Source organism: Agelaius phoeniceus, chromosome 10 (genome assembly GCF_051311805.1).
Source record: "Agelaius phoeniceus isolate bAgePho1 chromosome 10, bAgePho1.hap1, whole genome shotgun sequence".
Taxonomy (NCBI): Eukaryota; Metazoa; Chordata; class Aves; order Passeriformes; family Icteridae; genus Agelaius; species Agelaius phoeniceus.
In genome coordinates this window covers 26,607,676-26,621,233 of record NC_135274.1, presented here as the reverse complement: position 1 = coordinate 26,621,233, position 13,558 = coordinate 26,607,676, and the positions used below count along the sequence as shown (strand labels likewise).

Sequence of the window (13,558 nt, the reverse complement as noted above, 5' to 3'; positions counted from 1 at the left end):
GCACATCTGCACGGGCACACCTCCCGCCGGAGCCCCGGCCGGGCCCGACCCGCAGCGCGGGGTTACCGGGCACGGGGTGTCCTGGCGGGCTAGCCCCGGCGGGCACGGGGCACGGCAAGCCCCCGGAGGCAGCGGGGCGGGCAGGAGCCGCGGGGCACCGCGACCCGGCCCGGCCCGGCAGCGGCTGCACGCGGCGATAGGGCGGGAGGCGCGGGACGGCGGCCCGGGCAGCGCCGATAGCGGGCGGGGACACCGGGGTGGGGCACCCGGGCTGCCGGCCCCACCGCCGGCCCCATTTCCCCGCTGCGTGCGGGACCCCGGGCGGGAGGGGACGCGCGCTGATCCCGATCCCGGTTCCGTTCCCGCTCCCGGTTCCGATCCCGATCCCCATCCCGGTCCCGGTCCCGGTCCCGGTGCGGAGGGCCCCGGGCGGGAAGGGACGCGCGGCGATCCCGGTCCCGATCCCGGTTCCGGTTCCGATCCCGATCCCGATCCCGGTCCCGATCCCGATCCCGATCCCGATCCCGATCCCGATCCCGATCCCGACCCCGGGCGCGGCCCGGCCCGGCGCAGGGCGGGGGTCACACACGCGGGGCGGGGCGTGGGCCGCCGCTCTCCGCCGGCAGCCAATGGGGGCGGGCGGCGCCGCGCCGCAGCCAATGGGCGGGGGCGGCCCAAGCGCCGCAGCCAATGGGCGGAGGCGGCCCAAGCGCCGCAGCCAATGGGCGGGGGCGGCCCAAGCGCCGCAGCCAATGGGCGGGGGCGGCCGCCATGGGCCGCGGCAGCACTGTCCCGCCCCGCCGCGCCGGGAGCGGGGCCGGTACCGGCAGCGCTGTCGCCCTCCGTTCCTCCCTCCCTCCCTTCTCCTCCTCAGCCCCTTCCTCCTCCTCCTCCTCCTCCTCCTCGGCGCTGCCCGGCGCCGGGGCTCTCCCGGCGCCGCTCCGCAAGGCGCGGCCGCCGCTTCCCCGCCCCGGCGCGGGGCCGTCCCTCGTCCCCTCCCTCCCTCCGCCCCGTCCCCGCCCGCCGCGGCAGCCCCGAGCGGGAGGCGGCGGAGGGAGGCGGGAGCCATGCGGGAGTACAAGGTGGTGGTGCTGGGCTCGGGCGGCGTGGGCAAGTCCGCCCTTACCGTGCAGTTCGTGACCGGCTCCTTCATCGAGAAGTATGACCCCACCATCGAGGACTTCTACCGCAAGGAGATCGAGGTGGACTCGTCGCCGTCCGTGCTGGAGATCCTGGACACGGCGGGCACCGAGCAGTTCGCCTCCATGCGGGACCTCTACATCAAGAACGGGCAGGGCTTCATCCTGGTGTACAGCCTGGTGAACCAGCAGAGCTTCCAGGACATCAAGCCCATGCGGGACCAGATCATCCGCGTCAAGAGGTACGAGCGGGTGCCCATGATCCTGGTGGGCAACAAGGTGGACCTGGAGGGCGAGCGCGAGGTCTCCTTCGGGGAGGGCAAGGCGCTGGCCGAGGAGTGGAGCTGCCCCTTCATGGAGACCTCGGCCAAAAACAAAGCCTCTGTGGACGAGCTGTTCGCCGAGATCGTCAGGCAGATGAACTACGCGGCGCAGCCCAACGGGGACGAGCCGTGCTGCGCCTCCTGCGCCATCCTCTGAGGGCGGCGGCGGCCCCGCGCCCCGGCGGGCACGCTCGGGGAGAAAACATCGGCAGCAAAACTCATCGTGGTGGAAATGTGGCTTTTCTCGGCATGTACGTTTCGTCCAGTCTCGGTCATGGCATATTTCCTGTCAGTGTCGGCGGCGGGCGCGGGAGCGGCCGGTCCCGCCGCCCGGGGAGCGGAGCCACGCGGGGAACCCGCCCCGGGACAGGCGCGGGGAGCCCGGCGGGGAGCGGGGCCCGCACCCCCGGGACAGCCCCGGGATAGCGGGGCCACAGCCCCGGCACAGCGGGGCCGCACCCCCGCGACAGCCCCGGCACAGCCCTGGGATAGCCCCGGGACATCCCCGGGATAGCGGGGCCGCACCGCCGGGACAGCCCCGGGACAGCCCCGGGATAGCGGGGCCACAGCCCCGGCACAGCGGGGCCCCACCGCCGGGACAGCCCCGGGATAGCCCCGGGATAGCGGGGCCGCACCGCCGGCACAGCCCCGGCACAGCCCCGGCGCAGCCCCGGCGCAGCCCCGGCCCAGCGGGGCCCGTCCCGGTGCAGCGGGGCCCGTATCGGTGCAGCGGGGCCCGTCCCGGTGCAGCGGGGCCCGTCCCGGTGCAGCGGGGCCCGTCCCGGCGCGCTCGCTGCCCGCCGTCTCTATGCAAGCGGGAGCGGTGCGGGGCCGTCCCGCCCGGAGAGTTGCACATGGAACTGGGACTGTGACCCGATCGGTGCTGCCAGGCACGGGGCGCCGGGCAGCGCCGCCGATACCCCTGGAATAATGCTCTATTTTGTTTACCTGCTGTATCGGATGGGAGTTTGCAGGAGAGTGGTAGCGTGGTGGTTTTTCTCCTGGTTTTGTTTGGTTTTTTGGTTTTTTTTTTAAATCAGCTGTGAAAATGTTACAAATCTGCACAATTGTTTAGGTGTGCGTGTGTGTGTGATTTCGTTGTGGTTTTGGTTTTTCCTTTGGCGGGAGGGGGAGGGCGGTGGTGCTTTTTTTGCCGAGGGGTTTTGGATTTGGGTTGGCAATCCCTGATTTTGATGACTAGCTCTCTCAAGTGCAAAGACTTCCCATGAGTGATGCAGGGCCAACGGCAGCCCTGTGTCTGTAGAGTGCCTTCAAAACTCAGCTGTTCCAGCCGGTGCCAACCTGTGAAAGCTCCACAGAATCCCATTATCTACTACTCCAAAAACTACTTAACAGTTTCCTTGCAGTAATCACACCGAGCAAGCCAGGACAAAAGGGCCTATTGTTAGTGGAATTTATTTCTTATTTCCATCTGAGCCTTTTAAGTGTTATTTCCATGTCTTGCAAGTTTGGCCTTCATTTACTTCAAATTTACAAGAATTTAGCCTTTTGGGATTTTTGGGTGGGGGGGCTTTTTTTAATTTTTTGGTTCTATTTCCCCTTGATTTTGTCGTGGGATGTGCCTCCAGCCAGCAAAGAAGGAAATCTTATCTTTGTGATGTACCAAGAAAATTCTAACAACTGTCATTTTAATTGCAGACATGCATTGAAGAGATGTCTATCCATTTGAAGAATTTTAATACAAATGCTGTTTTTTAGAAAACAACTTTGTGCATTGTTATGTATCACATGAAACACTGACTTTCACACAGGCTCTTAATCCAGATTTATATCTCAGTAGCACTGAAAGGTGGAGGGGTCGATTTAGCTGAGAACAGTGGTGAAAAAAAGGCCAACCACAAGATTGCTGTTTGACCTGATCTTCAGTCATTTTTGATGCAGGTTTTTGCTTGTATGCAGGTCCTGGCCCAGTATGCTGCCAAGCTGTGGGGAGAAGGCAGCTTTAAGAAGGGAGTGTGGGCTTACTGCAACAGGCCCTGTAAGATTTGGTCCTTTTTCCCTGCTGGAAGCAGCGTGGTTTATTGGGGTGAAGTTCTAAAGGTCAATTAATTATGAAATTAAAACTTTTAGTCTCGTTTATATTTAAAGTTACAAACCAGCCCTTTTTGTTTTCTGGCTTGCAGAGGGGCTGGGGTGGGAGGAGACCCGTGGCTCCCATCAGCTGCACGGCCCAAGGAGCTGCTTTACCTGTCCTTTCCCTCTCTTTGCCCTTCTTTAAAGGTCTGCACACAAAACCTGCAGCAGCTCTCTTTTTCCTTCTCCCCCCTGTCCCAAGAAGTCTTGAAATTATCTTACATCTCAAAAACAAAGGTTGAACAGGGGTTTTTAGTCAGGCCAACTGAACAGCGACGGCCACGATTCCTCTGTGACCCTGGTAATTTCTCCTGTTTTCGGCAGGAGAACTTTGTGCCCCAGCCCTGGAGGGCAGTGTCAGTTTGATGCCCCTGCTGCCTGGGTTCTCCCTCTGATCAACACATCAGATTACCCCCGTTTCTCACTGAAACTTGAAAACCTCATTGCAGCTCCTCTTCCAGGAATTCCTGAAAGTTCATTAGAAGCCAGAGGACTCCCATGCTGGGGAGACAGGGGAATGACACAGACAGAAAGGGTTTCTTTTAACCCAGGAACTGCATTGAGAGCTAAGGGAGCTTGACTGCTGCCATATCTGCAGCTTACAAACTGCACACCTGATGTTAAAAAAAATAAATTTACATCTCAGTTACTGCCATGGTTCAATTTTGCCTTAAATTCAATGGGAATGTACAGTTTTCAGCACCCACCAGGCTTCGATCAGTGCATTGACAGCAGCTTGATGTGGTTGATAAGAGCAGGTATTTATTGTGCCCTGCCAGAGCCAGCAGACCCCTCACCTTCCCCAGTGCCTCCTGCCTGAGCTGGGCTTGAGGAATAAAGCAAAAGTAGCACACGAAGTCCAGCTGTGCTGAGCCTGGCAGAGCAGCTGGGGGCAGCCAGCTGAGCTCTGTGCTGTGCTGCCCTTCCTGTGGCACATTCTGCTTTTGGCCAAAAAGGTGCATTTGCTAAAGAGTGAAGCGTTTAAGCAGCCATGGCACTGTCTGACCAGGGTTTTGAATGTATTTGGGCATTCCATGTTCTCTGTGACTGGTGAGGACAGTCCAAAGTGTAGAGCTCAGTAGTCTGATCTTCCAAATACTCAGAAGTGTTTTGGTGCTTGTTAAACATAGGCCTTGTCTATAAAAAGTCTGAAAAAATCATCCTGCTTTAACTTGACTGAGTGATGCAAGCTATATTAGCTTGGACACTTGAGGGAAATGTTGTATCAATCTAAAGGTACTCTTTATTCCTTTTCCCTGTGGGAATATGTTACACCCGTGTCAATACAGAGGTGGTATATCACTCTTTTCACAGTGAGAATTGCAAATATTTACTTGTTTTGGAAGAAAAATTACATTCCCAGCCAAAATCCTTCCTGACATCGCAGAAATTGTGTAAACAAGGCCTTGGTTTAAGGCTGGTCTTGTGACCACATACTTTGCTGTACATAATGATTGTATTTTTGAGAAGCCCAGCCTGTTGTGCTGCAGGGGAGCGCGTCTGGCACGCGGGTGCCCGTGACTGTATCTGTGCCCTGTGCCCTGTGCCCTGTGCCCCGTGCCCTGTGCCCAGCCCAGCATGCTGCTGCTCAGCGTGGTGCTCAGGATGGACCTCGTGCTGCTCCCTGCCTCTGGACCCGCTGCTGCTGCTGCTCCTCTCAAAGAATGTACGGCAAGATGTTTGCAAAGGGCATTTTCAATAAAGGGCAGCTGGCTCTTTATGGCTTCCTCACTCGGGTACTCATTGTGTGCAGGTGTTCTTCGGGGGCAGATTTCCTCCAGGAGTGACAAAATGCAGAAGGTTGCGTGTCCTCTCAGAATTTTGTGCCAAAGGAGTGGCACAGGTGCATGGGTGCTCCCAGGAGGTGGATGGGGGCCAGCTGGAGCCCCGCTGCCATCGGAGCTCTGTCCCTGGCCAGATTTGTCCAGAGCCCAGGTGCTCCTCTGAGCCAGCCCTCACTGCACCCCTGGGCAGAGCTGTTCGTGTTCTGCTGAGACCTGCTCTAGGAGCAAACGTGTGTGAGCTCAGCTCCAAGGGGAAATGGTTTTAAATATTGATATTCACAGCTTACAGCCTGGTCCTACAGTGTTTCCTGCAGCCTCGTGCAAAATGTGTGTGTCAGACTCTCCTTCCTGTCACATTGCTGCAGCACTGTTTGAGAACCTCCCTTTTGCAGGAATCCAGCATCTGCCCAAGCTGTAGAACTTCGTGTTAGAGTCTTTGGTGACCGTGTGTGCGGCAGATGAGAGGGATTTGAGAGCAAACTTTCAGTGCAAAAAGCAAAAGATATTCAAGTGAGCTGTAGTGATGAGAAATGGAGTGCAAGTGTGTTGCTGGGGCTGCATGTGCTGGGGATTTGGGCTTTTTTGTTGATTTTGTGTTTTAATTAATTTGTGTAGAGTTTGTTAGTCTGCCATCAGAAATCCTGCTGTGTTTCCCATGGAAGACTCAGTGTGTGTGTGTGTGTGTGTGTGTGATCTGACTTCACTGGGGCTGGAATCAGAATTCCTCCCTTTCCACAGATGATCTCACCTCAGTGACCTCAGTTCTGGAGCATTCCTTATGGGACAGCCCTTGTGGTGCTGAAGGAGCCCCCACAAAAACTGCTCAGTGATGATGATGAGCAGAGATGTTCCTGCAGGAAGCTCCAGAGCAGCCATTGCTTTTTCTCTGTGGCTGTTTTAAATTTCTGAAGGGTACAACTGCTCCAGCCAACAGCAGGGCTGCTTTGCTGCTGTCCATGCCAGAGGTGCATATTGTGCATAAGGCAAGAGCTCAAATCCTTAATCTGCACTATCCAGCAGGTCCCAGATCCTACCCAAACCACTGTAAAATTGGAAGTCAGTTAACCATTGCAAGTCATCCAAGTGAATCTTAAAATATTGAAAGCAGCTGTTCTGTATTGACTCTGTTTTTCATTTTGGCAGTCTTGGGTCTTTTGGAGGTTTGGGTGAAGAGCAGACTGATCAAGAAGCCATAGCTTTGTTTTGTAGTCCTTGACACAGAGAGAGGTTTAGGAAAATGGCGCCTGAGATGTGACTTCAGCTGCAAGGATTTAAACCCCATTTATTTCTACAAAGTTCTCTAAGTGAACATTATAAAAAGTGCTTAATTAAAAGATTTGATGTTCAGGTACAGACAGATGCCAGATCTTTCTCCTCTCCTTGACAGACCGATAATGATTGTGCAAAAATGCTGCAGCAATGAGACTGGACAGAATATCAATAAATTGCTACAGTTTTTGCCTTTTGATACAATCATGTTAATTTGTTACACTGGGGTGAAAGGGGATGTTATAGGTTGATTTTGAGGGCAGTTGTAAACGGACCTCTGGGTGAAAATGAATCTGAAATCGAAGCTGGCTGTTCTTTCCTCTGAATCAGGTATTGCAAAAGGTACAGGTCAGTATTTATAGCAGATGTCCCTTCCCAGTTTCTCATTTGTGGTATGTTCATCTAATTCTTTGTTTCTGTAGTGTTCCTCCAGTTATCCCAGTTTCAGCAATCCAGGGGCCATGTATTGCATCCACGCTGTCCAGAGAGGCAGCTTGAAAGAGAAATCTCTGCAGATATTCCAAAAACACTTCCTGTAGTAGCATAAAATAGGTACACTTTGGAGACCAAAACTGCACATTTCTGTGGCCCTGAAGAGCACAAAACGTGTCCTGAAAGGCACAAGATGTGCCCTGTGTTTAACTTCCTCTGCTGGGCGGCGATGCCCTCCCCAGCTGTGCTGCCCTGGGCTGAGCTGGGGCAGGAGCAGCGCTCAGGACCGATGGAAGCCAGGCTGGGCAGGGTGGGATGTGCCAGGCTGGGCAGGGTGGGATGTGCCAGGGAGGGCAGGGTGGGATGTGCCAGGCTGGGCAGGGTGGGGTGTGCCAGGGAGAGCAGGGTGGGATGTGCCAGGCTGGGCAGGGTGGGATGTGCCAGGCTGGGGGGTGGGATGTGCCGGGCTGGGCAGGGTGGGATGTGCCAGGGAGAGCAGGGTGGGATGTGCCAGGCTGGGCAGGGTGGGATGTGCCAGAGAGAGCAGGGTGGGATGTGCCAGGGAGGGCAGGGTGGGATGTGCCAGGCTGGGCAGGGTGGGATGTGCCAGAGAGAGCAGGGTGGGATGTGCCAGGGAGGGCAGGGTGGGATGTGCCAGGGAGGGCAGGGTGGGATGTGCCAGGCTGGGCAGGGTGGGATGTGCCAGGCTGGGCAGGGTGGGGTCTGCCAGGCTGGGCAGGGTGGGATGTGCCAGGGAGAGCAGGGTGGGATGTGCCAGGGAGGGCAGGGTGGGGTCTGCCAGGCTGGGCAGGGTGGGATGTGCCAGGGAGAGCAGGGTGGGATGTGCCAGGGAGGGCAGGGTGGGATGTGCCAGGGAGGGCAGGGTGGGATGTGCCAGGCTGGGCAGGGTGGGGTCTGCCAGGCTGGGCAGGGTGGGATGTGCCAGGGAGGGCAGGGTGGGATGTGCCAGGCTGGGCAGGGTGGGGTGTGCCAGGCTGGGCAGGGTGGGATGTGCCAGGCTGGGCAGGGTGGGGTGTGCCAGGCTGGGCAGGGTGGGGTGTGCCAGGCTGGGCAGGGTGGGATGTGCCAGGCTGGGCAGGGTGGGATGTGCCGGGCTGGGCTGGGTGGGATGTGCCAGGCTGGGCAGGGTGGGGTCTGCCAGGCTGGGCAGGGTGGGGTCTGCCAGGCTGGGCAGGGCTGGGCTGGCAGCAGGACTCACAGTGCCAGGCTGGGCTGGGTGGGATGTGCCAGGCTGGGCAGGGTGGGATGTGCCAGGCTGGGCAGGGCTGGGCAGGGTGGGATGTGCCAGGGAGAGCAGGGTGGGATGTGCCAGGCTGGGCAGGGCTAGGCTGGCAGCAGGACTCACAGTGCCAGGCTGGGCTGGGTGGGATGTGCCAGGCTGGGCAGGGTGGGATGTGCCAGGGAGGGCAGGGTGGGATGTGCCAGGGAGGGCAGGGTGGGATGTGCCAGGCTGGGCAGGGCTGGGCTGGGCTGGCAGCAGGACTCACAGTGCCAGGCTCCCCATGGGCCAGACGTGCTGTGGGGCAGGGCAGGGAGCAGGATGTCCTGCTGGGACATGGGCTCCATTCTCCATTTCGGGTATAGAACATCCTTTCGTGTGTGCATTATGGATTTACTGGGTTTTTCCCTCCTTACATTGCTAAGCAGGTTCAAAAGTGCAAAAAACATTTGTACAACGTGTGTTCTCCACCAGGGATGGGTTTGGTGCTTAGACTGAGCTTCCCTACACCACTAATCACCAAAATCTCTTTTAAGCTTGTGGAACTTTATAGTGATGATTGCTGCAATGTGACTCAGGGGACTTGGGAGCTGTGTGTGCTGAAAAGTGAGATTAGTGATAATTTTATCCCCTGAATGAGCTACAGCAGTATCACTGTACCCCCATTTCACATGGGGAGTTTGCTGCCAAGTTTACTGATGCTGACCAAAGTTAAGATGAAAGCATGCTAACAAAGTGCTTGAGTCATTGAGTTTCTGTTTGCAATCTGATTTCCCTTCTTTTAGGGATACTCTGCTGCATCCCAGATTGGCTGGCTGTTTTCTGCTGGGTTTCTTGTTTCAAATGTTATGTTTGTTTTAGTGTGGGTTTTCTTTCCCTTTGGTTGTTGGATCTTTTGGTTTCTCCTTTAATTAAAGGAAAAACTAGAGAGGAGCTTCACTTCTGAGTTGCTGTGTAGCACAGGCTGCACAGATTCCAGAAATACATGCCATGTCTCCACCTATTTTTGCAATAAAGTTTAAGGAGAACACTGTATGTTGAAGGTATTTCTAAGGCCTGGACTTTCAGCAGAGAAACTGCTTGGAAAAGATTATTTCCAAAAGAACTGGGTCAGCCTGGAGTGAATTAGAGTTCACAGATACTGGGGCATTTATTCCCTTACAGTATTACTGTACTTCAGCCTCTGCAGTGACAGTTACAGATTGCTGAGAATAAATATTTATGCATATGTACAAACTCGTATCTAGTATCCACAATTTGGGAAACATCCACATTTTTCTACTTCTGGCATAGCAAATAAGGAATTGTGTGCCTGCACTCACTGACTATCAGACCAGTAGCATAAAAATTGAGGTGTGTGTTTATTTAGCCAATTATAAGCTCCTAAACTTTCTGGATTCTCTTCAAGCACTTTTGACCTGGCACAGATTAGTTCAGCATTGCTAAACCAGAAGGTCCCCATGGTGATTAAAGGTGAGGCCTTGACCTGTCTGACCCGTCTGGTTTGTGGCAGCTCTGTCTGCAGGGAAACCAGGCTTGTGTCACCCTGTGCCTTGGGGACAGGGAGCCAAACCCGTCTGAGGAGCTGCTGAGGGCCCAGGGAGAGACATTCCCGGGCTCCTCACAGCCTTTGGGAGGCTGGGGTGCTCCGTGGGTGCAGCTGTTCCAGGTGTGGCACCAGTCACCACCTGGGTTTTCAGCACTGTCGTTAACAGCAATTAACTGATGAGGAACTGGAGTTCATTTGGAAAACGTGTTTGTGCATACTCATGTGCAGACATAAACTGTATTATTCCAGGATATAAACACACCTAAGCAAATGTGTTTGGTGTCTCCTGTGCCAACAATAGAATTGTTAATATAAATTCATGACTGAAGTTCTGTTTGTGCACTGACTTAACACCGTTTGAATTTAAACTTGACATATTCTCTGATTCTGTGGATGTGTGTCCCTAATTCTCCATTCTTTTGTAACCCCACTGAAATCAGAGCGTTATTTAAGCAAATTTAACCACAGCCTGAATTTAAATATTTCATATTCACATAGTAGTGTGATTATTTTTAAAAAGTTGTAATTTCATTATAAAAGAAAGCCTTCCTTCCCCCGTGGCTTTAGCTGAATTCCCAGCTGTCTATAGTGTAAACTTTAATTTATTTTTTCCCCTTTATATGGGTGATTTTACCCTGAGGTGACACTGGCTTTATGTAAATTGTGAATCTATCTTGAAATGCCAACAGGTGTAATATATATATTTTTAATATGGTTGTTTCAAAAGGCAGAGATGCTGTGGAACAGCAGCAGTGGCCAGCCAGGAGGAGGAGGGTTTGGAGCTGTGTGCCCTGAGAGGGCTGCATGGCAGAGCCTGGGGGGAAGAGCAGCTGGAGCAGCCCCAGAACATCCCCAGCAGCTGGAGCAGGGATGGAGGCTGAGGCTGCATCCCAAACACTCCCTCTGCAGCCCCAGAACATCCCCAGCAGCTGGAGCAGGGATGGAGGCTGCATCCCAAACACTCCCTCTGCAGCCCCAGAACATCCCCAGCAGTTCAGAGCAGGGATGGAGGCTGAGGCTGCATCCCAAACACTCCCTCTGCAGCCCCAGATCATCCCCAGCAGTTCAGAGCAGGGATGGAGGCTGCATCCCAAACACTCCCTCTGCAGCCCCAGGAACATCCCCAGCAGCTGGAGCAGGGATGGAGGCTGAGGCTGCATCCCAAACACTCCCTCTGCAGCTCCAGGAACATCCCCAGCAGTTCAGAGCAGGGATGGAGGCTGCAGCCCCAGAACATCCCCAGCAGTTCAGAGCAGGGATGGAGGCTGAGGCTGCATCCCAAACACTCCCTCTGCAGCTGCTCAGGGCTGAACCAAAGAGCACAAGTTAGACAGAGCAGTCACTTGATTTTTTTGATTTTCCAGTGGCTGCCAAGAGCTACATAAGCCCCTGAGCTATGTCAGAACTGGAGGGAGAACAAAGGTGCCCTGAGTTTGCCTTTCCCTGCTGCCCTGCTGCCTCCTCTGCGCTCAGGAGCTTTGTGAGCCTCGGAGCCTGTGGGTCACTGCAGGGGTGTGTGGTCACATAGATGAAAACATACATGCTCCAAAATCTAAACCCCCACAATTCTCAGCTCTATACTTCAGGAAGCCAGCCTGCTGTGCTGCCCTGGTGTGAGCACTAGACTGTAGAAACTCTGCAGAAGGAAGGATGAGCTCCTTTGGGTGGCCCCAGCCTCCCCTCTGGATAAAACTGGAGATACTCTCTGGGATCCAGAGGCTGGATGGAAAATGCATGATGTGAGTAGGCTCAAACTTGAATTAATTAGAAACTCTTACAATTTTTAGTCACTTGAAACGGGGTCAATTTCAAATCAATCTCTTTGCAAGATGAAACACACTGGCTTCAAAACGGGCTTTTGTGGTGATACATCACAGCACTTACCAAATTAACAAAGGGCTGAGCCAGCAGGTAACAAGGTACTCAGCTGGGGCTGAGCTTTCTTCCAAGGGCAGGTATTATTTTTAAGTCTAATAGCTACCCTTATGGAAAAAGCAATTTTTTTTAAACCCTCGGGAAAGGTTCAATCTGAAAAACAGTGATTGCAGGACTCAGGGAGGATTATGGTAATTTATTTCAATTAATTCAATGCAAAACAGATTATAGATCACTGTGCTTCACCATCTTGTGAAAAATCTAGCATTCAAAATGTGGCATAATCAGATTTTGATTTATGCAAACTCTCTCTGGAAGACACTACACCAGTCTCCTGTTTTGCAGCGAGGATGGGTTTCCAGCAAGGCCGGGTGAGCTCTGCCCGCTGGGCTCCGGGAGGGCAGAAGTGCCCCCAGAGAACAGAGCAGCCCTGCCGGCCCACACGGGGCTGTCCCTCCTGCCGAGCCTGCGGCCGGGCCCCGAGTGCCAGCTGGGCACCCCGGGGGCTCTGCCCTCAGCAGCCGCTCCTCTGCACGAGAAATTCACTTCGGCTGCTCCAGCGGCAGCTCCAGGGGCTGCGGGCACAGAGCAGCGCGGCCCCAGCTGCTCCAGCCCTGCCGTGTGCGGGTCCTTCTGTGTGCGGGTCCCTCTGTGTGCGGGTCCCTCTGTGTGCGGGTCCTTCTGTGTGCGGGTCCCCACCGTGTGCGGGTCCCTCTGTGTGTGGGTCCCTCTGTGTGCGGGTCCCACCGTGTGCGGGTCCCTCTGTGTGTGGGTCCCTCTGTGTGCGGGTCCCACCGTGTGCGGGTCCCTCTGTGTGCGGGTCCCACCGTGTGCGGGTCCTTCTGTGTGCGGGTCCCTCCATGTGCGGGTCCCACCATGTGCGGGTCCCTCTGTGTGCGGGTCCCCACCGTGTGCGGGGCTCACTGTGCCCCTTCCTCTGCTCTCTGCTCAGCCCTTGTGCCCCCTCCCTGCAGCTGTCCAAGGGAAGCGGCTGAAGATCTCGGGACACTTCTCTGTTCTCAGCTTCCTCAGCTCTGCCCCTTCACACACGCACACACACACACACCATGCACACACACACACACACGCACACACACACACCATGTACACACACACACACCCCATGCACGCACACACGCACACACGCACACATGCACACACACACACACACCATGCACACACACACACACACACCATGCACAGGCACGCACACCATGCACACACACCATGCACACACACCATGCACACACATGCACACACACCCACGCACACACACCCACGCACACACACACACCATGCACACACACCATGCACACACATGCACACACCCACGCACACACCATGCACACACACACACCATGCACACACACCATGCACAGACACACACACACCCACGCACACACCATGCACACACACACACACACGCACACACACACCCACCATGTACACACACACACACACACACACACACCATGCACACACACACACATGCACACACACCCACCATGTACACACACACACACACACACACACACCATGCACACACACACACACCATGCACGCACACACGCACACACGCACACATGCACACACACACACACACCATGCACACACACACACACACACCATGCACAGGCACGCACACCATGCACACACACCATGCACACACATGCACACACACCCACGCACACACACCATGCACACACACCATGCACAGACACACACACACCCACGCACACACCATGCACACACACACACACACGCACACACACACACACCCACGCACGCACACACCATGCACACACACACACCATGCACACACACCATGCACAGACACACACACACCCACGCAC

General features: G+C 55.4%; 1 protein-coding gene across 1 annotated transcript; it reads left to right on the top strand.

The window, feature by feature from the left end:
• The first annotated feature begins 776 nt into the window (after nt 1-776).
• RAP2B (RAP2B, member of RAS oncogene family) lies at nt 777-6,813 on the top strand. Its single transcript, XM_054639318.2, has one exon. It carries the CDS (start codon nt 1,068-1,070, stop codon nt 1,617-1,619), a length of 552 nt encoding a protein of 183 aa, XP_054495293.1. The 5' UTR covers nt 777-1,067; the 3' UTR covers nt 1,620-6,813.
• The last annotated feature ends 6,745 nt before the right edge of the window (nt 6,814-13,558 follow it).